This window comes from Nicotiana tabacum, chromosome 5, assembly GCF_000715075.1.
Source record: "Nicotiana tabacum cultivar K326 chromosome 5, ASM71507v2, whole genome shotgun sequence".
In the NCBI taxonomy this organism is placed as follows: Eukaryota; Viridiplantae; Streptophyta; class Magnoliopsida; order Solanales; family Solanaceae; genus Nicotiana; species Nicotiana tabacum.
Genome location: NC_134084.1, coordinates 51,006,849 through 51,033,427, shown reverse-complemented (window position 1 = coordinate 51,033,427; position 26,579 = coordinate 51,006,849). Strand labels below are relative to the sequence as shown.

Below are 26,579 nucleotides of genomic sequence, written 5' to 3'. Positions count from 1 at the left end.
TAGCACAAACGCCAAAGGCAGACGAGCGTCCTCCACACAGAAGGACTTACTTGTGCCAAACACACTTGGTTGAGGAGGCAAAACTCTGCAATCATGGAATCTAGCTCTCCGCTTAAAGAAAACGCACCTAAAGTAAAGGGATATATGTAAAATATGTAAAACCTTCCTTAGGAAGGGTCACTCGCTCCGATAGATCAGAAGCAATAATGTCTAACTCATGGCACCGGCAGTCTTCCTTCACAGCAGAAATACTGGAAGGATGAATGGAAGAAGGGTACCTACTGACAACCCATGTACGAGGGTTAGTTGTGGGGAATTTGTCTTCGAAGTCTTTTGTGGTATTAAGACTTCTAGGGATGATGGAGCCCACCGCTGGAGGAGCATAGTCTTCAGCTTTATTCTTGCTCTTTGAAGAACTGGCACGCTTTGAAGAAGAAGCCATTGAATGGAAGAAGGAAATATTTTTTGTTTGAAGAGAGTTATAGAGAAGATGGGAAACAAATGTGCAAATCAGAAGCTTGGAAAATTATGGAGTACAAGGGAAAAAGGATGATGCGTATAAGTAAAATTTTAGCGGCTAAATTCATGGACATGATTACCTCGATACTCGGCAAAAATTGTGCTGACTTGTGGGATGACGCGTGTTCGGGGCATTTAATGTGGAGAGACGTGCGTCTAATCAACCGTCAAAAACCTTTAGAGGGAGTTATAATCATTCCCGCCAAAAGAGTGTTTCTACCAACTTTCTGGTAACACAAAGTTATGTCATCGGAAAGCAGGGGAACTATCTGTATAGGGTAAAATATGAAATGACACGTGGTCATCTAAAGGAAGGAAACGTGGAACCCAAGACAGGGATGGCCAAAGACCGAACGCAGCTATTATGCTTGTCGCCGTAAGGGATAACGTTCATAAAGGTGTATTAAATGCTCTGCGTCTGGTAGCATTTAATAAAGAATATTCTGCAGTATTAAAAGCGATGGCCCATTTCAGGGAATTTGGCATTTATGTCCACTGTTACACATTAATGGCCCTCATAATTAACATTAAAGGAGGGAACAATCCTAGGAACTCTTTCCCTAGACACAACTATAAATAGTAAGCTCAGTTATCATTGTAATGGACACGAATTTTCTAGAAAACTTACACTATATTTTATACAAATCTTAGTACAATTTTACTTTCTTGCTTCTTGATTTCAATATCGTTGTTCCCGGAAGCCCTGTTCCTGGACTGTCACTTCTACTGTTTCATCTATATTTTAAGGCTAAGTATTGCATAATTCTTCAATTATTTTATTATTTTTAGGATCAAGTTAGTTCATTTGTCTAGAAAATACTTATAAATTTAACTGTATTATTTTACGGGTGAAAAAAATACAAGTGCAAACAACAAGATGAAGTGAACTTGATTGCACTTATTTGGATAAGTAAAAGTAAAATGAAACTAGAAATGGTGTGCATTGTATTCAACTTAATAAAATTACCATATGGAAGCAGAAAAGGTTTCTGTATAGGTCAAAATCTGATCAAAGAAATTCTACTTAAGGAAGAATGACCAAGAGTCAACCAAGACGAAATCACATACAAGAAGCAATATATATGCGAATGATTTAGCTACGGTCGAGGTCGAGCACTTAGTTCGGCCTGAATAGCTAGTTCGACACTTAGACATTTCAGAGGAATACTCTAGAGGATATTCCAAGAACTTAGGTACTCCAGTTAAGGACCGCTGGGTAAGGGAAGTATTTTGTATAAATATTATGAGAGAGACTAACAGAAAGGGGCGCTGATAGGAACACATACATAGATCTTCATCCCTCAGAAGGAGAGGATGTTCCATCCTCCCAGACTCTTCTCCAAAAGGGGGATAAATCTCAGGATCCTAGCATTTATATGTAGTTTAACTTTGTCAAATGTACGGAGGTCTATCTTGTTCAAGAATGGTGATTCTTTTCCTTTATGTATTCTTCGTTATCATTTGATATTATTGAATCCATCTTCCTTTTCTTACATTATGGAATCCAATCGCGACTGTAATCAAATTTTACGTTCAGTTATGCTTGTTTATTCATGTCTTCTATCTCAGATCTAGAATAAATTATCTCTGGCTAGGATTTACCTCATATCTTCTTATTCAATTAGTTTAATAAAAAAGGCTTGAAACTTTTTGGTCAAATAATTTGGCGTCGTCTGTGGGGATTTCCTAGCAAAAGTTTTAGTTTCCCCTAGATCTAAACTCGGTTCTACTTCTACTTCACGTTAGTTGTAACATCATCATTTTGCATGTGTGCTTGTGGTGCGGCTTATATTTTCGTATCTTCACGCACTTAGGACTGGATCAGATTGGGACTTGAACTCGAAGATCCCAACGGGCGAAGTAAGTCATCAACCCACAAGTTGCCCAGATTCGACTAACGTCGAAGCCAAGTACGAGGCTGAGATCAGATTTGAAGCTAGCACTCTCAGTTCATTGCCAATCAGACTGAAGGGACTTTCCAGACCCAATAAGCAAAGACGGCAAAAACACCAAGCCAAAGACCCATAAGATGTCATCCGAGTTCGGTGGATATTAGCTCAACCAATGATAGCAGCTACGAAGCATAGCTAAATAAGGGAACATGGTCGCTCCCTTCCACTCGTCAACCAATCAGTCGAGGTAACAAACGATTTTGTTTGGCTTTAACTTGCTATTTCTTTTCAGAGTGGGACAGGAATAGGGGCATCCTCACCGACACGCAAACAGGGAACAAACGCCATCAAAATAGCACACCAAGAAAATACTCCATGCCATATCATCCTGCAGGCAACGGTCAAGCAACCCCCCCCCTTAATAAGTTGGGTACTCAACGCCATAAAGGAAAAGTTTGTATAGATTGGGACTAGGTCACCAGCCCGGAAAACATAAGAATCTCTCTAACATGCAGATAGAACACAAGTGCGTAAAACCCACCCACGTGCTCGCCAAAGCCACTATGCGACGACACAAATAGCTAAAATTCGATCTCGTAGATACATTGAGACGTCCCAAAGATTGAGTGAGACATTCATCGCCCTGCCTATCAACTACCTCTCCAGGCCGAGCGATGAAGGAACTAGATAGACAGGGACTCCTTGAATGTATGTATGGATCATACAACAACATGTAGTATTCTCAAGAAAATTAGTAAGCGAAGCAGCATACAGAATTCTTACACAACTCCACCAAGTTTACACATCACGCCAACACAGGAAATGTACATTCGACCTCATTCGAATTTACAACAAGACAAATTCGACCTCGCTCGAATTAGCAAGACAAATTCGACCTCGTTCGAATTAGCAAGTCAAATTCGACCTCACTCGAATTAGCAAGTCAACTTCGACCTCGCTCGAATTAACAAGTCAAATTCGACCTCCAAATTAGCAAGACAAATTCGACTTCGTCCGAATTAACAAGTCAAACTCGACCTCACACAAATTAGCAAGTCAAATTTGACCTCGATCGAATTAACAAGTCAAATTCGACGTCGCTCAAATTAGCAAGACAAATTAGACCTTGCTCAAATTAGCAAGTCAAATTCGACCTCGCTCGAATTAGCAAGACAAATTCGACCTCGCTCGAATTAGCAAGACAAAATCGACCTCGTTCGAATTAAATATCGAAAGTCAGGGACTTATTGCAAAAAGATCCAAGGAATTCGAAAAGAAAAAAGAAGGAAAGGCCAAAGACATACAATCAAGGACAAATCAACTATTCCATTCAAAGGAAAAATAGCATCTTACAAAGGGACAAAAAGGGCCCCCCACCCAACTAACTAAGTACAGAAAAACTAAATGCAGGAGGAAAAATTAAGTACAAAAGCTTTACTCAACATTATCCCCATCCATGATAGCATCTCTCTCCCCGCTTGGTTTAGCGGCTTTACCTCCACCGTCACCATCTCCATCAGAATGTTCATCATCAAAGGTAAGCCCGTCCTCAGCCTCATCATCTCCACCGGCCTTCGGTGTCGCGGGATTATAGCTGCAGGCAAGCCGGGCCTCACCCGCTTTAACACGAACTTCTTTGAAAGAGGCTTCAGGAACATTCCTCGCTGTCAACAAGCCCTTATATATATTCCGCTGAGCCTCAGTGTGGATCCATATCTCATACAAAGGGTGAGGAATGTCAACAGAGACGGACACAGGAGGAATCGAAGCCAATAATTGCTCCCTCTCAGGCTCGAGACGTCTCTCTCAAGCTAGCCAATTCGCTCATCAAGCCGCGCGTCCCTCAGGCTACCGTTTCCATCTCAGTTGCACGTTTAGACCTGAGAACGAAGATAGAATCTTCTAATGCCACAGCCCTCGCCAAGGCCGCTATTCGGGCTCCCTCAGCCCTCTCGAGCTCGGTCGCCTTCCTTTCCAACTCGGTCACCTTCTTTGCCAATTCAACACTTAGATCGGTGACTCTAGTGGCACTCTGCTCAAGCTCCGCCCACAGGATCACCACCTTCGCCTGAAGATCAACACACTCAGATGCAACCTCTTTTGCCACCTCGATCTCTTCTTCTTTAGCCCTAAGCAGCCCCTCGAGTTCGTTGCATTTGCCAATAGACCACACCCAGGTCCTCGTCCTTCTGCTCCAATTCCTCTCTAAGGGACTGAAGATTGTTGCCTGCCCTGAGTCGTGCATGCATCTCGCGGCACTTGCCACGGTATCGGTGGTACTTTGAAACCATTTTCTGAAAAGCGGCAGCCCGCCTCTCCTCGCAGCAGATACTCTCAGTCTCCAAAATGGAAGTATGAAGAAAGAAGAGAGAATAGAAAGATAAAGTCAGCAAGAGTGGAAGACGTAAAACGAAGAAAGCAATAAACTAACCCTCAAAGCCATTCCGGTTACGCCCCATGATAAACCAGCATCGCTGATCTCCTAAAGGGCCATGCTTTTGGTAGAGGAACAAATAAAGGCAAATCGGGGCACCAGGATCACCGTGTCCTCCAACAAATCATAATTCGAAGAAATCTCGATCATGCGAGAGGAATCATCCGTTGCCGCCTCCACCCGAGTGAACCCCGCCTCAAACATGCTTATGTCCTCGGGGTCAATATCTAAACCGGATTCATAGTCATCTATAACCATGCCCTTTGCCCTCTTACTGGACGGAGAGGGAGCATGGGCATGTTATGAAGTCGATGGACCACTCGAAATGATTGCAGCGACCTCCAAGCTCTTCCCCCTACCACGGTAGACTCCCCCACACCAGAAATAGGCACCACCTTCATGCCCGAGGGTCTCCTCATCTAAATCAACATCACCAGCAGGCTCAGACACTACCAACACGGGATCGCCCCTCGAAGTCCCCTCGATCTTGGGTACCCCATCAGCCCTTATTCTCCGCCTCTTTAATGGAGCTTCTCGTCATCGTCCTGAGACGATTCATCCACCAAATGAACTGCTGGAATTAGAGCCTGATGAGCAACCTCACGACGGCCAAGTCCGAGAGGGGACGTAGTCTGTAAAGTAACAGCGGCCTGAATGCTCTCACTTGCAGCCGCAATCGGTTCAGGTCTGATTGAGAGACTCGACTGACGGAAAGCAGGTATGGGAGCCTCGCCCTCCTCATGACCCGCTGACCTACCAACGAGAGAAGCTTAAACCAAAGAGGAAATATGGGGAGGAAAATACAGAACAAAAGGCAAAGTGACCAAGGGCGAGATGAGAGGACTCACCAGCGAAGGTCTACACCTAAATCTCTCATGGAACAGCAAACATTCACGAATGCCCATCGTATGGGGCAAAACCTGGCTCACCCACTCGCGAATATTAGCAACTTGCCGAGGAGGTGCCTTCTCGGCTGCAAAATAGAGAAAAATGGAAAAAGAAGAACAATCAGATCACCGAAAGGGGACAACGAGAAACCGTTTGAGAAAAAATTAAAAATTTATGGGCATAATTCCACTCCTCAAAAAATTCATTAGGATTTGACACCACGTGCTCCATCCTCACAAATAAGAAGTTCTCCCAAAAGCGGTGATTGCTCTTATCATATATCTTCACCATCAAGCCCTTGGTCCCGCAGTGACGAAGATTCATTATAGTACCCTGTAAAAATTGGGTACAAAGAGGTGAAGCAAGTGACGGAGAGAAATCCCTCGGCTGGCCAGTTCCGCATACTTGGTAAGCATGAGGAAGAGCTTGTATATATACGGAGAGAGCTGAGTGGGGCATACCCCATAATAGCGACAGAAGTCCTCCGCCAGGGAAGGAAAGGGAAGTGTGTAACCGATGACAAACAGGTACGCATAAAATGCACAATACCCCGGGTGATGTATCTGCACGACGTCGTTACCTACAGGAATGAGCTCAACATGGTCAGGAATCCTCCACTTAGTCTTAAGCGCAGCAAGCACCGCAGCATCCATTATGAAAATGACAGGCTCAGGATCGGCGTCAGGTAAGTTCTTGAAATCAGTCTTGGCTTTCCCTGAACGTGGAATTATCTCATCCACAGTGGGAAAATTCTCATCTTCTACAATGGTTGTCCCTTCTTCATGGGAGGGCATATCCGTTTCCGACGCAACGGTACCGGTGACTCTACCTGAGTTAGAAGGTGCACTAGCCATGTTTTCTTTGGTTACATAGATGATAAGTGCTAAGGTGGAGGGGATAACAATGGCAAGAAACTTCAAAAGAAGAGAGATGGAGACGTAAGAATTTGAAGAGGGAGGAAAGAAAAGCCTGGAGTTTTTCGAATAATTTATAGGAAACATAGCAACCCAATGGAGAAGTTCTCTTCTCTATTTATAAGAATACAAGCACCCTGAGCGGGAAAACCAAACGCCGCCACATCAACTCCAAAACAGAAGAGGCACAGGAAACGACATAACGTATAGGGAACGTGTGCCATAATGATGCATGACAATTTGACGTCATTTCAAACTGACGTAACGGTTAGGTATGGCTCTCGAAGCATCACGCCGTCATCTTGCTATGAAGGGTTCACCCCTCGACCCAGATGCTCAGATTTCTCAACTCGCAAACTGGCGTAGTCTACTCATCAAGCTCGTCCAAAGGCGACCCCGACAGGTGGAGGGACTAACTGTATAGGTCAAAATCTAATCAAAGGAATTCTACTTAAGGAAGAACGACCAGGAGTCAACCAAGCCGAAGTCACGTACATGAAGCAATATATCAGCGAATGATTCAGCTACGATCGAGGTCGAGCACTCAGTTCGGCCCGAACGACTAGTTTGACACTTAGACATTTCAAAGGAATACTCTAGAGGATATTCCAAGAACTTAGGTACTCCGTTTAAGGACTGCTGGTAAGGGAAGTGTTTTGTATAAATATCATGAGAGGGAATAACAGAAGGGGGGGCTGATGGGAACACATACATACACATACATCCCTCAGAAGGAGAGGATGTTCCATCCCCCAGGCTCTTCGCCAAAAGGGGGATAAATCTCAGGATCCTGGCATTTATCTGTAGTTCAACTTTGTCAAATGTATGAAGGTCTATCTTGTTCAAGAATGGTGATTCCTTTCCTTTATGTATTCGTTATCATTTGATATTATTGAAGCCATCTTCCTTTTCTTACATTATGAAATCCAATCACGATTGTGATCAAATTTTACGTTCAGTTATGTTTGTTTATTTTTGTCTTCTATCTCAGATCTAGAATAAATTATCTCTGGCTAGGATTCACTCCATATCATCTTATTCAATTAATTTAATAAAAAGGCTTGAAACTTTTTGGTCAAACAGTTTCTATATCAGTTCTATTTATTGATTTATCATACAAGTGAAAGGCAAATGATGATTCGTATCACGTGATATTTCATATCATGGATCTTGAAGCAATTCTCTGGCAATCCTCCCATTAGCGCCGTGGGGATAGAATCCACCAGGCATATGCTCACTACCCGTGCTGTGTACAATCCTGAGAATCTCTTGCGGAGTTCTTGGGTAAGAGAGGGAATAATAGTCAGCAGATAAGACGTTACTTTCTGTTCGATTTTCAGCTCCAAGTTCTAAAGGGACATAAATGCCTTCATCTTTGATTCCGCACATTCCCAATCGGTTTCTTAAATTTGAAATGCGATCTGTAAAGTAGGCCACAGTGTATTCATAAGGCCATACTACTTCATCAGCTCTTTCATAAAGGTACATACGAATCACTGCATCTTGCCCTGCTTCAACTCCCAATAGTCCTGCCACAAGCTGTAAAGAGAAAAAGCATGCATGGATTAAGATTTTTGATAATCTACTTTGGCCAAATATAAGAATTTAGAGAACGTGATCAAAGAAACCTTAAATTGCCTAACTGATGCAATGGCCATTTAGAAAAATAGACTAACGAGGTCAGCATATAGCTAACGTGTTCCATTGTGCTCTGTTTTTACCGGAGTACACGCGCAACGCGCGTACTCTAAGAATAATCTATACTATATTAAAAGCACGAAGGCCCTTAGCAAAATGTCGCTCGCCTTTTTTACCCTTTAAATTAGAGTTCAGACTAGACAAAATAGTCTTTTAAATATTATCCTAATATTTAAAAATATTTATTTAATTATCTCCCTAATATTTAGGAATTGACATTTAATTGTTTCCTTTATATTTAGGAATAATCATTTAATTATTTTCTTAATATTTAGGACTTCGAAATTAATTAAAATTTTAGATATTAAATCACTCCTTATTCAAACTATATACAAAACTTCTATAATCGACGAATTTAAAATAAAGAAAAAATTTAGCTTTATAAATTCTTTCCTTTTAAAATTCATTACTTCTAACACCAAAGATTTAAGCAATAACTCTTAGCTAAATATTAAAAACGATTTTACTTAAATATTCTCTTGCCAAATATTTGGAAGTTTGACCCTAGATGTCGTATCAATTTAAAATCTAAGAACTAAAATAAATTCAATTTAAGGAATTTATTTAATAACAAGACAATACTTTAGAATGGAAAAGAATGATTTTCTTAACATAATTTTCTATTATATTTTGATTAAATTAAGTAATATGATATCTTATTTATTAAATGCAAACTGAGATATATTATTCTTAATTTCTTAAGGATTATACAAAGTTCAACCAAGATATTATCATAGTTGGGTAAATACTTACTCATACCATGTGTTTACACCAAACTATATTAACTCACTATGGTTAATTAATTTAATTAGATGAGAATGAATATAATTTACTATGGTTAAATGATTGAAATCCATATGCAAGACACATGTCATGTATCTATTGGTTAGGTGTAAACATCCGGTGCAGGTAATAATAATATATTTTTAATTATTTTATTACTTTCATATTAAATTAAAATTAAGAAATACAAATTATGAGGAATAATTGGGGTCATTACTTATTTTCCTGAGTAAAATATATGACTTATTGGGGTCTCAAATTAATAAAAATTTATTTATTAGATTTTTTTCTCACTTAAACTATGTAGGAAATTATTTATCTATCTATGCTATATTAAAAGCACGAAATCCCTATTGAAATATCTTTTTTGCTATTTAAAAGCTAATTTTACTCTAGATAAAATAGTCATTTAATTATTTTCCTAATTTAGGACTTCAAATCAACTAGAATTTTACTTACGAAGATCCTAACAATTAGGACTTCAAATTGAATTAAATTTTAACTTATTAAATCATTCCTTATTTGATCAGTTTTTTATAAATATTCTTTTGAAGTTTAGTACATTCCATTAAAGTTATTTTAATTCTTAGCCTATGAGGTATATAATAATATGTTTCTCTCTCTAAATTATCAATAATTGATTGCCTAAAATATGAAACATCCATCAACAATGCATGTTCGCCTTTTTCCTGTTAACATTTAAGAGTTTTGATTATCTCAACTTTAAATTTCTAGAAGATTGAACTAAAATGATGTTAATTTAGAAATAAATTAAGCTACAGTCATACTATGCGAATTTGTAACTACATTTCATTTTTTAAACTTAAGATAAACTAATGCATTTGGAACTCTTGAAATAGCTATATATTTGTCATCCTCCCCCCAATCCCCCCCCCAATCCCCCCCCCCCCCCCATAATTTTAAAAAATTGACCTCAATAATGTGAACTCTTGAAATTTCAAAGTTGTCAATAGCATAGTGCATTTAGAGTGAGTTTAGGATAGTATTAACTTTTATTTGGTGTTGGATAAACGTGCAAAGTAGGGAATTTAGACTTAGATCAATAAGAATCTAGATAATTTGTTTACACAAGAAGAGGTTCATTTGGCTTGTCTATAATTTTGATTAACTTTGAATGAACAATTATTTTTTTTGTATAATAACATTATGAACGTAGAGTTTACAAAGAGTTGTTAGATGAAATAACAACCTATCATATTTGTATCTTATATAATTAAATATTTATAATTATAAATACTATAGAACTAATTACATTAAATTCTTTCAGAAATGTTGAATTCAACTATATATTGCATCAATGTACTAATATTTATTTTCATCATTTAAACATATATTGCATTGAATTTAACCTTCATCGTTATATTTCTATAATTCATATATATTTTATATTGACTAACGTGATGCACACGTGCAACGCACGTACATTAAAACTATACTATATTAAAAGCACGAAGCCCCTTAGCGAAATGTCGTTCACCTTTTTTATCCTTTAAAAATAGATTTTATATTGGACAAAATAGTAATTAAATAATTTTTTTGATTTTTAAGGCTTTGAAATCAACTAAAATTCTCTTTCCTTATTTGAATTAGGTAGAAACTACTAATATTTAAGACTTTTAACTCAACTAAATTTTACTTAATAATTCCTTCCTTATTTGAAATTACCCATATTTCCTAGAACGTCCAACAAAGTAAATGTTGATTAGTTAGGATTCTAAAGTTTTAGAAGTGATTTAAACCACTTTTTTATTTGTCCTCATTGAAATTAATAACTAAATTTTTATAAACAGTTATAATGCAAAAATCCTATCAACTCAATCAAAATTATCGAAGTCATTATGTAGAGCTCCTTTTTATTTATTTTTATATAATTTTTTAAGGAGTATTTGTTCTAAAGTTCACCTTTAGCTATTGCCTTTTGCTTTCACATAACAAATATTTGTTTGCAAGAAACTATTTTGTCATCTATCATAATATGTTGATGAACTCTGTTTATTTTCAACCTTTGTATATGTTTAAATTTCTTCTTCTGTTAAATTTCGAGCATCCAGATATTTATTGGGGTTCTTTGAATAAAATTTTATATTGGATAAAATTATAATCTAAGTTAATCTTTTTAATATTTAGAACTTTATAATCAACCGAGATTTTCTTACTAAATTATTTCTTACTTGAACTAACATAACCTTAATAAAAGAATGTTACTATATTAGTTTATGGTGCACGTTACAAATTTAGTGATAATATTGCTTCTCTTCATGTTTTCTCCATGCACACGTTGTGTTTTATCTATATTTTCTTTTTCATTAGTTTTAATTAATTATTTTAGACTAAATTAGATTAAAATAAATTTGTTGGTGATAAATATATATACAATTATAAGAAACAAATATATCAGCATAAATATGCATTGCATAGATATAATTATAATTTTCATTAATATTTTAAATGTTGGATATTACAATTTATTTTTAAATATTGAATTAGCTAATATTTTTATTCTATGTATTTTAATTATCTTAGTAAAAAAAAGACTAAGTACGAACTATAACTAAAGCTGATAATTCGTTGCCACTCCTTCTCAATTAAAAATTTATAACTGGTAATACAATTAAAATCAATTAATTTTATATGACTTAATTATCTTAGCAAAAATAAAAAATAAAAAGAAAGAAAGACTATTTATGAAAAAGCATGTTTGATCCTCAGGTTATATAATAGTATGTCCATTGCCTTTTAATCAAATCTATAAATTTTATGTACTAAAATTTAAATACACATTCTAATAGATATTATTATTTGATATAAATTATTTCAATATCCATAATTATCATACTCTTTAATTCAATATAAAATTCTAAAAATATTTTGGAAATGATACTTAACAATTGTACATAGTTTAATAATTTTTATATGATTAGTAAAGTTTTATACTAATTAATATGAGATATATGCGCAAAGTACAAAGCCCTTTAGTGAAATTGTCTTTTTTATCCTTTAAAAATAGATTTCACGTTAGATAAATTTATAATTTTAAGTTGCTTTTCTAATTTTTAGGTAGAAAATCCCAATATCTAACACATTAAATTTGTTTAACTTTTTACCATATATGAATTTCCTTATTTGAAGTCCCTTATTATTAAAGCTATCTTAAACTATACGATTTTCTTACTTTTAGAAACTTTAAAGTAGTCTATTTAACTATTTGAAATAGGAGTCAAACATGCTTTCTATTTTAAAATCATTGTGCTTTCTATTTTGACTCCTACTTTATTAAAGCACAATGATTTTCTTAGTCAAAAGCACAATGATTCCTGAAGCACAACAATTCAAAATTGACATACTATTTAACTATTTGAAAGTAGAATTTTTATTGAATAAAATTATAATTATAATAAGTATTTAAATTTGGGATGAGCGAATTCAAAATATTGAGAACAAATAATTAAGTCGTTAAATTAACTGATTAGCAAAAGAATTCGATGTAACTATTTTTAAATTCATCGTATAAGTAAAAACAAATTTCAAGTTGATAAAACTCTTAAGGTACATAAATTAATGGTGAAAAAAGTAAAAAAAATTGATTATAATATTAAACTAAGAGTCAAATCGATAACAATGCAAATTTAAAGCAATAAGGACGAAATAGCAGAGGATAAAATGTATTTAAAATGAGTTACCATTTGTTTTTTTCCTTTCTTAAATTCAGTCCAATAGGTGACATATATATATATATATTATAATACATTTTATCCTCTATTTCTTATATATACTAAATATGAGTAATTTATTATAAAATATTATTCAAAATTAGTTATTCTTTAAACCTTACATTATCACTATCAACTTTTAGGAGGTATAGCGCCAATTTTTTCATCCTAAATTTCTAGAAGACCAAAAGATTGCATTTTAATTTTGAAATTCTGATAAGTCCTTTTTAAATGACAAATAAGGCATCTGGAAATTTTTGTAGTATATGGCATCTTTATTTATTGATCTATCTAACTGGGAATAATATTTGTCATTTTCAATTTTTTTTAACTTTTAGTTTATATTTTTACGTAATTTTTAAAAAATTATATATTCGTTGATACGGGTATACGCGCAAAGCACATACCCTAAGACTAGTATATTTTAAAAGTGTGAAGCCCAAAACTAAAAAGTTAATTTACTAAAATATCTTTCTAAATAATTTAGATATTTTACTTATATCAATTTTTTTTTAAAATAAAAAAACTTACCCTATAAAAATCCACAAAATAATGCTTCATACCCCTTCATTAATGGTCACAACCATTGAATTTACAAATCCAAATGAAACAAATCACCACTTCCCAGAGCTAAAGAAACAAATCGTCACTTTCCAAAACTTTAAAAAAAAATAATCTCATTTTCCATTCTTTTGATTGCTTTCTATAGAATATCCATAAAATTATTTATTATTTTGATAACACCAATATACTAGCAAAAGCAACACATAAATAATCATATGCTTTAAGATTCCTACCTATTATTTTAGAAATGCATGCACTGAATATATTTTTCCACAAGTAAGTATGGATGAACTTTTAAAAAAAAAAAAATTCTCCTTGTCATGGTTTTCTTGTTTCACCTTGGATGCACGATGCTTATGATGTGACTTATTAATTTATAGGATTAGTTTGGTGTTGTTTGTGGTTGATAAAGATGCAGCGGTATAATTTTTTTCAAGCCAATAACTTTGTATTATTTTTTATTATTCACTACTTTTCATGTGTAATACATTAAAAAAACTTTTGTTACTTGGTATACAATAAAGCACACGCTGTTAAAAAACATTTCCTTGCATATGTTTGTTTAGTTTAACATCCACATATTACTACCATAATAACCAATTTTTGTTTCTGTCATTTGACTATTTTTGAGATTAATAAAGATAGATTAATATCATCTTTATGTTGTTTTTTCATGCATTTGCTCACGTGAGGAAAGTACCTGCCATTTTAAATGTACAAACAAAACAATAGAAAGAAATCTATTGTTATGATTGATAGAAAAGCATTCATAAATATATTTTATGAAAGAATAATGTAAATGCAATAGAATTAAAAATCTCATAATAAAATATTCTTATAAAAATAAACAAGTCGAGTATTTTCATATAATATCTAAAAATATTTTTAAAACTACGAACAATAAATATAGGTTTTTGATGAAGTCAGGTATTGCTTTTAAAAGATCCCTACTTAAATAAGAATCGATTGTATAAAACAATATAAATAACAAAATAGATGTTATATGAGGCCAGATTTACTTTTAAAAGATCCCTATTTAAATGAGAGCAGATAATAGACACACTCAAAAACTAAATCATCTTTCAGGATAGCTTCAACGAATAAATTCTAAATTTTTATTTTAATATGAATTTCATATTTTCTTTTATTTTAGGATAGGCTTAAGTCTTAACATATTTAGAATCCATCAATGCCAGGTGATTCAAGTATAATCACAGATTTCCGCTTAGAAAAAGGACAATATCTAATGCATTGTTATGTTCTTGGATAGAGGTTATTTGTAAAACAAAGAAAAAAATTACATAGATTAATCAAAATGTAAATGCTGGATTCTGACTTTTCTAATATGTTTAAGATAATTCCGATAGTATTTTTTATAGATTAAATAACTAATATATTTTTTTGTTCGCCGAGAAAAAAGTCATCTTCTCTTAGTTAGTTGATGATGTTTGTGTATTTAAAAATAAATTATAAATAGCTTTCCAAAAGAAGTCACAAGGGCTTTTAACTCTGCAAAGGTTACGTGTGTTATTGCTAACTAGTAAGGAAGCATGATAACTTGTGAAATTGAATTGATGAAATTATAAATTATGAATAAACTTTAAATTTACTATATTGACGGCTAAAAGGCCAAATGTGGCTAAAAACAAAAAGAAGAGATCAAGGAGAGGGAGCTCCTCGAAAAATAATTTCTTTCTTTATATTATTTTATTATTTAAAATAATAGAAAAAGTCGAACCTTACTAAGGAGTGGCTTTCACCGCCTCCCCCTTCTTTCATTCAAGACTTCCAAGGTAGAGTTTTGTTCATTATCCAGTTGGCTAAAAAGAATCAAATAATTATTTTCTTGTACTTAGACATTTGTCTTTCATTTTTATTTTATGGCTCAAACAAAAATTTTTATATATAATATTTTTATGATTTAAACAAAAATCACTCATAGACTCTACACGCACTTTTTTCCATCTCTATAAGTAGAATTTTTGTTTAAATCATAAAAATATTTTATATAAAAAGATTTTGTGTGTATTCTGCGTCAAAAATATTGAATTATATGATCCTATTGCGGAAGACCAACATACTAGTGGTAACAAATCTACTTTGACTTGGTAACTTAGCCTTGACCAATTATTAGATTTCAGAGAACATGATGAAAGAGAGCTAAATTGCTTAACTTCTCAAATTGAAACTGTAGACGCTTCGCCGGAGATTAGGGTGAATATCATGGCCATAAATAAAAATATATTAACGACGTCAGCATATATCGAACTGTTCCATTGTGCTTTATTGATGCATAACTAGGCACCAGAGGCGATCCCAGATCTAAAGTTGATGGGTTCCATCCTTAAGGTTCTTAGCACTGAATTCATTGTACTTTTAAAATTATGAAAATCTAATATTTATAGAAAATTTTAGTGTATTTATATATACATACAAAAAAAGTTTGAACAAAAAATTATTGGGTTCGATGAAACCTTAGCCGGCTCCGGCCTTAGTTAAAAAAGAATTTCACATTAGTAAATTTAAATTGTTTAATACGTTTTCACTTTTTTCGAATATAGAGTGGTGGGGATTATGCAGATTCTTAATTAGAACTCACATGTTTTGCGGCATAGCCTTTGAGCTGTGGATTCATGCCAACATAGCCATTCATTCCAACATATGGAATAACATAGCAAGATAGCATGTAGCTCAAGCTGTCCCTGTAGGGATCAAATGGGGGCTCCAGTTCGTATCCAATTGCTTCATCAAATAATTTTGCGAAGTTTTCACGGCTAAGATCCATCAAAGGTCTTGGAATACCGCCCACTGTTTTGTCAATTGCCCTAAAAACCCACAAATTAAAATAAAAGTTAATCGCATATATCCGCACTTTGAAAAAGGAAAAAAAAAATATGAATCCGGTGACTAGGAGCGGCAAACGGACAGATCGGATCGGATATGGTTCGGGTCGAAAACGGATAATGAAAAAACGGATCAATTATCCGACCTGACCCATATTTAATACGGATAAAAAACAGGTTAACCGGCGTATAATATGGGTAACCATATTATCCATGAATTCTTGCATATGGATCACTTTTGGGAGAATTCTTAGTCTCACTAATTTGAGGAACCCCCAATTTGAGGCTTTACAAATGTAAAAGTTAGACTCATTGGTTACGTTATCCATTTTCTGAATGGATAATATGGTTCTTATCCATATTTGACCCATTTTAAAAAGTTCATTATCCAACCCATTTTTTCGTGGATAATATGGGTGGTTAATTGTTTTCTTTTAACTATTTTACCACCCCTACCGCTGATTAGGAGAGAGGGCATTAATAAAATACAGATATTATCATTTTTAGCCCGCGGCAGAAACTATTTATATTCAGTAACTAGAAAAATATATAAAAATGGTATAATTTTTGTATATAACATATGTAGTGTATATATATACAAAGAATATGCAAAAAATATATTTTTTTTCGGCTATTATTTTGAGAGCGGGTATACAGTGGCATTTTCCCACCTTAGATGACCAATTTCTTGGTAGGCAAATTCCTCGATAATCCTGTATGTGAGACTATCAAGATTTGCTTTTTGGGCACCAATGGGAGGAGGTCCTCCTTTGGTTAAATATGGTGCCATTACATCAATACCATGTCCCTTGGAAGCCCACAAAAAATATTCTGCTTCCAAGAACTCCAAGTTCTGTGCAAAATGCACGTTGTCTCTGTCTTCTTTGTACACTGGGATCTCATATTTAGGATAAATTGGTTGACAAACTGGATTGGATTGACAGACAAAAACAAGCTCACTAAAAACCATGGAAATGACAAAGGCTGAAACAAAAGCCATTAATTCTTCGTATGTGTTGATACTCGGTTTTGATTCCATAGACTATTTATAACTGCCTTTTGCCAACAGAAAACGTTGAAATGTCGCTCAGTCATTATTGTTTTGAAGCTGAAGGTTGGCTGATGAAACGTCGCTCTGTCCCTACTACACTTTTTCTTCTATATGCATGGTATGATATTCATTTTTGAGAAACTAGCACTACGTGGGTTATCAAAACTAACTAAATTTGGATCATCATTGAACAGAAAGGGTTAACATTCTCACCATATGCATGTTGCTGAACATCTAAGCTATGCATCTGTTTTTCATTTTTGTTAAAATTTCGCTAAACATTTACCCATGTCTAACATCAATTTGCTACTAATGTTTTGTAGTGTATTGACATGTGCTATGTTAGACAAATTGGAAGTAATCACCTTTTCAAGGAATTTCATTAATCTTCTAGTATCTTAATTAAGGTCAATAAGTTGTAAACCAAATTGCCTTTAGTTATGTAAAACGTGTAGCATATGTAAGTTTTCGTTCGTGATCTGGAAGTTTATATATTACATTACTGCTGTTTAGCAAGTTTTTCATAGAAAAATGTGTAACAATATCTTTTGCACTTGAAATATAAGGAGATCAAGGACCTCAAATTTCATCGATGTGGGACAACTCAACAACATTATTCATTATTTAGTATTTTTACATTTTTATGTGACCTTTTTGTAACGACCCGACCGGTTGTTTTGAGTATTTAACCTTATTTTTCCTATTTGATGCTTTACATATGTGTATTTATGGTTACATCACTTGCGGGGATTAACCAAGTTATTATCGTTATCCCATCCACCACTATGAAGAATGTAGACATGATAATTTCCATTGCAAGAAAAAAAGGTGAAATTTAAAAATTTTGTGTGTTTTCTTACTTTATCTCGAATAATCTATGTATAAAGTCGACTTCTTTGTTGATTTTTCTTCTAAATCACGAACAATTAGATTTTTCTTTCCTTGTTAATTTCTCTGCTAAATCAGAAACTTAGAGCAAAATTTTGCTAGTTGGAACTTGGAGAAGAGATTGTAGGGTTTTCAACTAGCATCGCATCTTTTTGCGTTTTTTTAACTGGAATAGAAATGTATAAACTTGGGAAAAAGAAGAAGAAAATCACGAAAATTTTGCTCCTGAAGATCCAAAATAAAAAAAAGGCATTAATGCTCGTTTTTTTCCTGATCTGGCCTACTGATTTTGGGCTACAAATTTGCAAACTTGTAAATGATCCATTCGGTTGCAATGTAGCTGGTAGGCTGTATTATTATGTAATTCTCTCTTTTTTATTCACCTTTTGCCTACTAAATATATGCGTAAGGGGCTCTAACTAACCTTGTTGAAGAAGGTTTTTTTAGGAAAAAGAAAAATCAAGGAAATGTGGAATCTACTACGACAATCATGATATTAAAAGTCGTGCATTAGTTGATAGGTTTAGTGTGGTAGTTTGCATGATGCATTTCAGGAGTAATACATTAATGTTGCAGACATTTATCTTCAAATGTTAAGGTATGTAACAAGTTGCTAAAATATAAGCAACTAGTTAAGGTATGTAAGTGAGAACTAGTGAAATTGAGTCGAGAATAGAAAATCTTGCAAATACGAGTACCAAATTGGACATTAAGCCAAACTAAAAATTGATAGTATGGTTTTGGAGTTACCATTCTACACTAAAAAGGTACGCCATAAAAATATTTGATGCAAATTCATTCTTGTCCACCAAGGGGTCGTTTAGTTTGAATACAAGTTATGCTGGGATTAGTTATGCCAGACTTAGTTATCCTGATATTGTTTTTTATCCACTGTTTGGTACGTTATACTCCCTCCGTTCCAATTTATGTGAATCTGTTTGACTGGACACGAAGTTTAAGAAAAAATGAAGACTTTTAGAATTTGTGGTCCTAAACAAGTCAAAAAGGGACCCAGAGTATTTGTGTGATTATAAAAGTTTCTAACTAAGGATAGAATTGTAAGTTTAAGCTAAATTGTTACCAAGTTTAGAAAGAGGTCATTCTTTTTGGAATGGACCAAAAAAGAAATAGGTTCACAAAAATTGGAACAGAGAGAGTATTAAAAATGACATTTGCATAATTTCCAAGAAAGTATAAGTTATCCCGGCACTAATTAACCCATCCCTACAAGGTATAAGTTATCTCGGTACTAATTTTCATATATGGAGAAAACTTATCCCAAGTTTGCTAACCAAACAAAGTAGTACGATGGTATTAAATTTTTATCCCAACATTATTTCTACTTATATCTCGTACCAAACAACCCCTAAAGATATGCACGCGAAACAAAGGATTCGGAGCAATTATTATAATAAGCTAGAAATACTTGCAGTAGTAAATATTGCAATATGCTAGCAGTAGCATTAAACTATACCTGTTTCCCCTCACATAGTCACAATCTCACAGTTAGGTTTTACAACGAAGTAAATCGATAAGGATCATGCAAGAACATGATGCAATAAGAAATAAAACATCCATGTAATCAGATATAAGTTTTCTGACCTCGTCCAAGTCAGTTTTATCAGTAAAGGATGAAAATTATAATTATTTTCGGAGAAGTATAGTCAAATTACTGTGAAAAAACATATACTACTAATATTTCTCATACCAAACATAAACAATACATGCAAAATTAGTTCTCTAAAAATCCAATAAAGAAGTTTATGCCCAATTGAACCAAGTGCTTTCGACTGCTGCAAGTCAATTCCAGCATGTGATTATCAAAATTGCATAAAAACTAGCTACAATAAAGATAAGATCAATCTAAGAGAAGCTTGAGCTACGGGGTGCACCACCGAAACCTCCTGCCCCACGCCCGAATCCAGGTCTTCCACCACCACCCTACAGGTTATAGAATGATAGGTTAGATTGAATTTACTGTTAGAGTTTTTGTAACAAGGTAGACAGCATAATCAATCATGAGTAATAGAACAAAATCCAAATTTTAGTCCTAAGCCTAACAAAGGAAAGATACAACCAAGTGACCCCAAAAAAAAGAAAGGTAGGATTATGAAGCTTTCGTGAATACTAATAATACATGGTTTACATTACCAAACAGCCAAAAGGATTTGTTATCTACTATTAAACGGAAACGGGCCAAAAATACGCTTAACGTATTGAAAATGGTTCAAAAATATCTTTTATTAACCGTTGGGACCAGAAATCCCCTCCGTGTTTGTTTTTCGACTCAAATCTACCCCAGCGATTAACGGACCAACCTGAGTCATTTTTCGGACTCAAAATAGACACGTGGTACGTCATTAGGATGCCACTTGTATATATCAGGAAACAAGTAAAACCCACCAAGCTTCTTAGAAATTACCCAATGAGCCACTGTCCTAAAACCCCACCCGGCTCTTCTTCAACATTTATCATGATATTGGTGGTTAAGTCTAAACATATAAATATATAAAACCGAACATTCCAAAATTTCTTCTCAACTCTTTTACGGCCATGGCTTTGAATCATTCTTGCACTATTTTAAATATGAATAGCTAAATTTGAAAATTAAAGAGGAGTCATTATTTAGTCTAGAAAGGTTTTTCTTTGGTGATCGTACTCCTACTTCATTTCTATTTTTCTTCGTGTCTTTTTTATCTGTGCAGCTAATGATCTCCCATTGCTAGCAATTGCAATTTTCCTGGTAGTTTGATTGGTATTTTTTTGATTAACTTGTGATTTGCACGGAATTGGATGATGAACTGTAGCATTCTCTTTATGATTTCTTCGAGACAAGGGGAATAAATGATGAAGTTTGTGTATCTTACATCAACACGGGACGAAGAAAGATTGTGTTTATTGGCTGGATGGAAAACCCAAAATCGTTCATGGAGAGGAAAGAGACAGAGAGACTGGTTTTTGGATCAGCAGGTTGTTGGATAATTTTTAAGAAAATGGGTGGGTTTTATTTGTTTAGTAATATATACATGTAGCATGCTTATAGCATGCCACGTGTCCTTGTGTTTAAAGGTCCAACTTGGTCCATTAATCTCAGGGGCAGATTTGAGCCGAAAAACAAATTTGAAGAGTATTTTTGGTCCCAAAGTTTAACGAAGGGCATTTTGAGCTATTTTCAATACATTAAGAGCATTTGTGGCCCTTTTCTGACTATTAAAATTACCACAAACTCTTAGATAATCACCTATACTACGGACTCTAAAGGCGTAACTTGACTAAAGGAGTGCTTAGTATGGGTGCATCTTCCACTAAAACTTATCATGCAGTACATGAGCATAAGCAGTCAGTACTGCAGAATGCAATGTATGAATTGGGAATACAGAATCTCATAGGACAGCTGTGAGGTGAAGTGTAGAAGAAGCTTAAAAAGTCAAGTCAAATGAGGAACAATAATTAAACACGATGCAATAAGCTTGGGATCATTTTTATTCATAGTATCAGTGCAATAATGTGAGTCACAATAGGTGAAAAATCAAATGCATTAGGTGAAACAAGATGGATCACAAGAATTTCATGGAACAGAAAATTTTCACAGTCTAGAACTGAGAATATCCTTTCCCTCTTACTACTAGTGCTAATATATGATCTACTCAAATAAGAAGTGAAAGTGGAACTTCAGCAATGCAGATAAAACGCAGAAATAGTGTTGCTAGTTCCAATAGATCTATCAAAAACACTTCAATTGAACAGAAAGATATGAAAAATGACGGTATAGGTAAAAGAGTAATTACCCTGAATGCAGGCTGGTAGTCAGCTGGAGCTCCACCCTTCTCACCTCCAAAATCACCGGGTGGACCTCTTGGACCAGCACGATAACCTTCCCTGTCACCAAACCTTGGCCTATCTCCCTCAAACCTAGGTGGTCCACTGCAAATCCATCAATACCCCAATGTCAATCCAATTTGTTTGGCATAGTACATAGTAACTATAGAATCCAAGAAAGAAAAAAACATAAAACTTTAGACACATAAGCTATATATAAGTAAATTACCGGGGACGGTCGCCAGGAGGTCCACCCATGGGACGACCAAGAGGCTTAGCAGATTTTTTGAGAGTAGCAGGGACAATTTCAGAAGGAAGATTGAGGTAAGTCCTGAGGAACTCAATGCCGTCATTGGTAAGATACCAATAGTAGTGCATCCAAGCAAAAGTCTCACGCACGTATTCCTTCGACTTGAAACTCTGCATCAATTTTATCACCTGTAGGTTCGGCACATCGATATTCGGATGTTTTGCCAAGTTGTAATCTTTCTTTGCAAAGCATACTCCCTCTAATACAAATAATTTCCATAATTACATACATTTATAAACAGACAACAATAAAAAAAAAGGAAAAAGTAGAGCATACTAACCTTGGAAGAGGTACTTGGAGATCTCTCTCCGGTTCTTCTCTGGGATAATCTGAAAACACAAAATCGATTAAAAAAGACTGACAAAAATGTATTATGATAGATATTTGAAAGGAGAAGAATGATACCATAGCTGCTCGAAGAAAATTGAGGAGAGGTGGGAAATCAACTGAAGCCTCCACCAAAATGCAGCAGTAAAGGGGCGGACTATCTGTGAACCCTAGAAAGCACACGTCTTATATCTGACATTTGTGTCACATGGGCTTTTACTGCTTGGAAAATGAAGTCTCAAGCCCGAATAGCCCTTTTTGGCCCAATAATATCACAACAATTGTCAATCCGCTACCCACTACCTCAAAACATTCAAAGATTTTGGGAAAATTACCGGAACAGCCCAAAATAGTCATTTTAATCATTTAATTTTTGCCACAAAAGTTATCAATAATATATAATATTCAAAAAAATTAGGAAAATTAAGCATTTTTTGAAAGAGTATAGTTGGAATTCATTGAAAACACATAGACAAGACAATATACAAAATTTGAGTAAGATTAGAGGTGATTTAGATTAGTTTGGAGTCAAAATTCACAGTTGAAATTGAGTTGAAATTTTTTTGTGCGACACATGTGTCTCACATGAATCTCATACACAGGTATATATGGATATAAAAGATATATACAATGATATATATAGAAATACAAGTGACACACGGGAAATACATATGGGATACATGTCACAATTCAAATTGACATGACAAGCACCCGACACACTACTCAATCAGAGCGAACCAACCTATATATTAAAATCAAATATAATTGCAGAAGCCAATTAAAAATCATGTATATTTTCAAATCAAGTCATAGAATATTTTTCATGTCCAACATCATATGTGTATATTTTATAAAATAATATAATCAAATTAAATAATTATTCCTTTATGCATGACGTCCACAATAATATTTTTACAATCCAACACAATTATCTATGGAGTCTACACTAAAAAATAGAACCAACACTTGGAATAATTCCGACAAAAGAATATAAGAAATAACATGATAGCTACTACAAGGTAAAAGTGATATTTTACCATACCTCGGAAAGAGAGTCATCCTAGCTCTGTTATATCATGTGTCATACCTCATCCTGAAATACATAAAGTAAGCGGGACCCTGGATAGGGGCCTCTAAGGGTTGAGTACACACCACAGTACTCATTAAGTATCATATGCTCTCTCTAACTCAAGTTTCTGGGACAAGGCTTTAAGAAAATAATGCAACTAACATTTAATTTAAAACGATAAAAATTATATAAATTCATGTTCTTTATCATTTTAAATAAAAAAACGAGTAAAATATAACCCATGATATAAGTTTTTCAATATTTATATTATAACATGACTGTAATAAAAATCATATAAAGCGATTTCAATTGCATTAAGTCATTAAAATAACTTTCGACTCCTTAGGCCTAAATATAAGAAAATCATTCTTTACCTTTCATTGGGAGTATTATACAATCACCGACGCAAGAAAGTCAACTAGGTTATGTACATAGCGGAAAGTACCATATACCATACTTACTCAGGTCATCTCATCTTAGTGCCATACGAATCGACTCAGCCATGTTAATAATCACACAAAATTGTATCCCCTCGAGAGTGTAATGACTTGCCCGGTCATTTTGTGTATTATAGCTCAGTTTCCCTATTTATTGCTTCTCTTAGATTCATTTGTAGGTATGTGACTTGTCGGGGTAGTTGGAGTGGTTTCGAGGAGGTTTCAGAGTGAATTTGGACGCTTAGTCACAAGGTTGGAAGCTTAAGTTAAAAGAATTGACCGGAGTTTAACTTTTGTGTAGACAACTCCTAAATGAAGTTTTAATGGTCCCAAAAGATTCGTATAGGCATTTTGACTTAGGCGTATGTTCGGATATTGATTTGGAGGTCCGTAGTTTGGTTTGATGCTTTTTGGCGAAAGTTGAAAAGTTAAAGGTTTGACCGAAAATTGACTTTATTGTTACCGGATTTGGATTTTGGTTCCGGGAGTTAAAATAGGCACGTTGTGTCATTTGGGACTAGTGTACAAAATTTAAAGTCATTCGGAGTTGATATGATATAGTTCGGCATTGGTTTTAGAAGTTGGAAGTTCATTAGTTTCATTAGGCTTGAATTGGGGTGCGATTCGTAATTTTGATGTTGTTTAATATGATTTGAGGCTTCAATTAAGTTCATATTGTGTTTTAGGACCTGTATGTTGGATGGGGTCTCGGGAGACTCAAGTGTGATTTAGATTGAAATTGGATTCATATTTGGACTTAAGGAATTGCTGAAGCTTCAAGTCTGGTGCATCGCACCTGCGTGAATTTGGTTGCGGGTGCGAACAGCAGAAGAGACCCTAGAGCCGCAAAAGCATATATGGCTGGAGCTAAGAAGACGCACAAGTGCGAGGGATTTTTTGCACCTGCAAGCTCGTAGGTGCGGGTAGATGAGCGCAGAAGCTAAGAAGAGTAGAGGCATGGGTTTCCGCAAATGCACATGCGCAAAACACATATTGGGCCGCAGAAAAGGAATCTTAAGTGCAGGTGCGATGTCTTTTCCGCAGAAGTGGATGTTTGGGAGTTAATGAAATTCTGCACCTACAATGATTTTGACCGCAGGCACGGTGCCGCATGTGTGATGGATGGAGGCGCGGGTGCGAAAAGCCTGGGCAAAATGAGGGTTTGGTCTAAACTCGCTCTTAAACTTGTCCTGGATTCTATCTCGACCTCGACCCTTGGTCGGTACCAAATGTCCAAGTTGATTGTCTTCTATCCTTATTTTTGACTCATAATATTTGCCCCTGTGGTTCTTGAAACTCGAGCAGACTCTCCTTCAATTTTTGGGAGGCATCAGAACTCATCGGGTTTAGACCCTTCGTGAATGCCTCAGTTGCCCACTTATCTGGAACTGCCGGCAGCAGCATCCTTTCCTTCTGGAATCGGATCACAAATTCTCGCAGTAGCTCGGATTTGCCTTAGGAAATTCTGAATGTGTCAGCCTTTCTGGCTTGAACCTTTCTAGCTCCAGCATGGGCCTTAATGAACGAGTCTGCAGACATCTCAAAAGAATCAATTGAATGTGCAGGTAGGAGAGAGTACCATGTCAGGGTCCATTTTGTGAGGGTTTCACCAAACTTCTTCAATAGAACCGACTCTATCTCATGTTGAGCAAAGTTGTTTCCCTTCACTGCCATGGTGTAGGTTGTGATGTGCTCCCGCCGATGCGAAGTCCCATCATATTTTGGTATGTCTGGCATCTTGAATCTCTTCGAAATTAGTTCTGGTGTTGCACTTGGCTTAAACGGCAATTGTGTATATTTTTTGAATTTGGAAACTTTAGCAGCAGCGGTGGCGGCTACGGAATTTGATCCATCCGAGCGTGAAACTCCTTCACATTCCGATCAATCAGTTCATTCATTTTCCTCAAGAATCTCAGGAGCTCAGCTTTGAAAGGAGCGCTCCCATTGTTATTCTCAGATCTGCTACCGGTCCCTCCGGCTTCGTCGAAACCAACTTCACCCTTTGGGGTGTTGTTGTCGACTCTCTGAGCCATTTGATTTGCAGGAACACTGGGAAGAATCGGGCCCCTTCTGTTCGCGTTATTGGAGGCGCCCAACAATGCTTGCTTTAACCCGGTCATCACTCCATCCTGCCTTGAGAGGTGATTCATGATTGCTTTATGTTATTTCCTTAGGAGTTTGACCGTTTCCACGACATGTTCCTCCTCTGCATCATCAGAAGTTGATTCCTGCACATGCTGAGGGTACTGACCTTCTCGAACCGGGGTCGTCTCATCCCCTTCGTTTTGAGTCTCACTGATTGAGTCATCATGTTGGGATAATTCTTTGTGTGCCTTAACGTTGTGTGTGTTGTTGAGATCATTAGCTGCCATACCTGGGTTTTTTTAAGGAAAGAACCAAAACTAGTTAGTA

General features: G+C 35.3%; 2 protein-coding genes across 2 annotated transcripts; both read right to left on the bottom strand.

The window, feature by feature from the left end:
* Window positions 1-7,696: 7,696 nt before the first annotated feature.
* On the bottom strand, window positions 7,697-17,270 carry LOC107797138 (ferritin-like catalase Nec2). Its single transcript, XM_075252665.1, has 3 exons — window positions 16,938-17,270; window positions 16,023-16,248; window positions 7,697-8,186 (listed from the first exon to the last, which is right to left on the bottom strand). Exons 1-3 carry the CDS (start codon window positions 17,264-17,266, stop codon window positions 7,809-7,811), a joined length of 933 nt encoding a protein of 310 aa, XP_075108766.1. The 5' UTR covers window positions 17,267-17,270; the 3' UTR covers window positions 7,697-7,808.
* A 2,607-nt stretch (window positions 17,271-19,877) lies between these two features.
* Window positions 19,878-22,878, bottom strand: LOC107797139 (small ribosomal subunit protein eS10z-like). The gene is made up of 5 exons (XM_016620003.2): window positions 22,740-22,878; window positions 22,615-22,663; window positions 22,254-22,533; window positions 21,994-22,129; window positions 19,878-20,146 (listed from the first exon to the last, which is right to left on the bottom strand). The coding sequence occupies exons 1-5, from the start codon at window positions 22,740-22,742 to the stop codon at window positions 20,069-20,071; spliced, it is 546 nt and encodes a 181-aa protein (XP_016475489.1). The 5' UTR covers window positions 22,743-22,878; the 3' UTR covers window positions 19,878-20,068.
* Between the last annotated feature and the right edge of the window lie 3,701 nt (window positions 22,879-26,579).

Coding starts and splice junctions, on each gene's coding strand:
- LOC107797138 (XM_075252665.1), bottom strand. CDS start 17,266: ATGGCTTTTGTTTCAGCCTTTGTCATTTCCATGGTTTTTAGTGAGCTT. Junction 16,249..16,937: donor CAAGAAATTGGTCATCTAAG/GTGGGAAAATGC, acceptor GTGGGTTTTTAG/GGCAATTGACAAAACAGTGG. Junction 8,187..16,022: donor AAGGCTATGCCGCAAAACAT/GTGAGTTCTAAT, acceptor TTCTCTTTACAG/CTTGTGGCAGGACTATTGGG.
- LOC107797139 (XM_016620003.2), bottom strand. Junction 22,534..22,614: donor CTCCAAGTACCTCTTCCAAG/GTTAGTATGCTC, acceptor TATTTGTATTAG/AGGGAGTATGCTTTGCAAAG. Junction 22,130..22,253: donor CCTCCTGGCGACCGTCCCCG/GTAATTTACTTA, acceptor ATGGATTTGCAG/TGGACCACCTAGGTTTGAGG.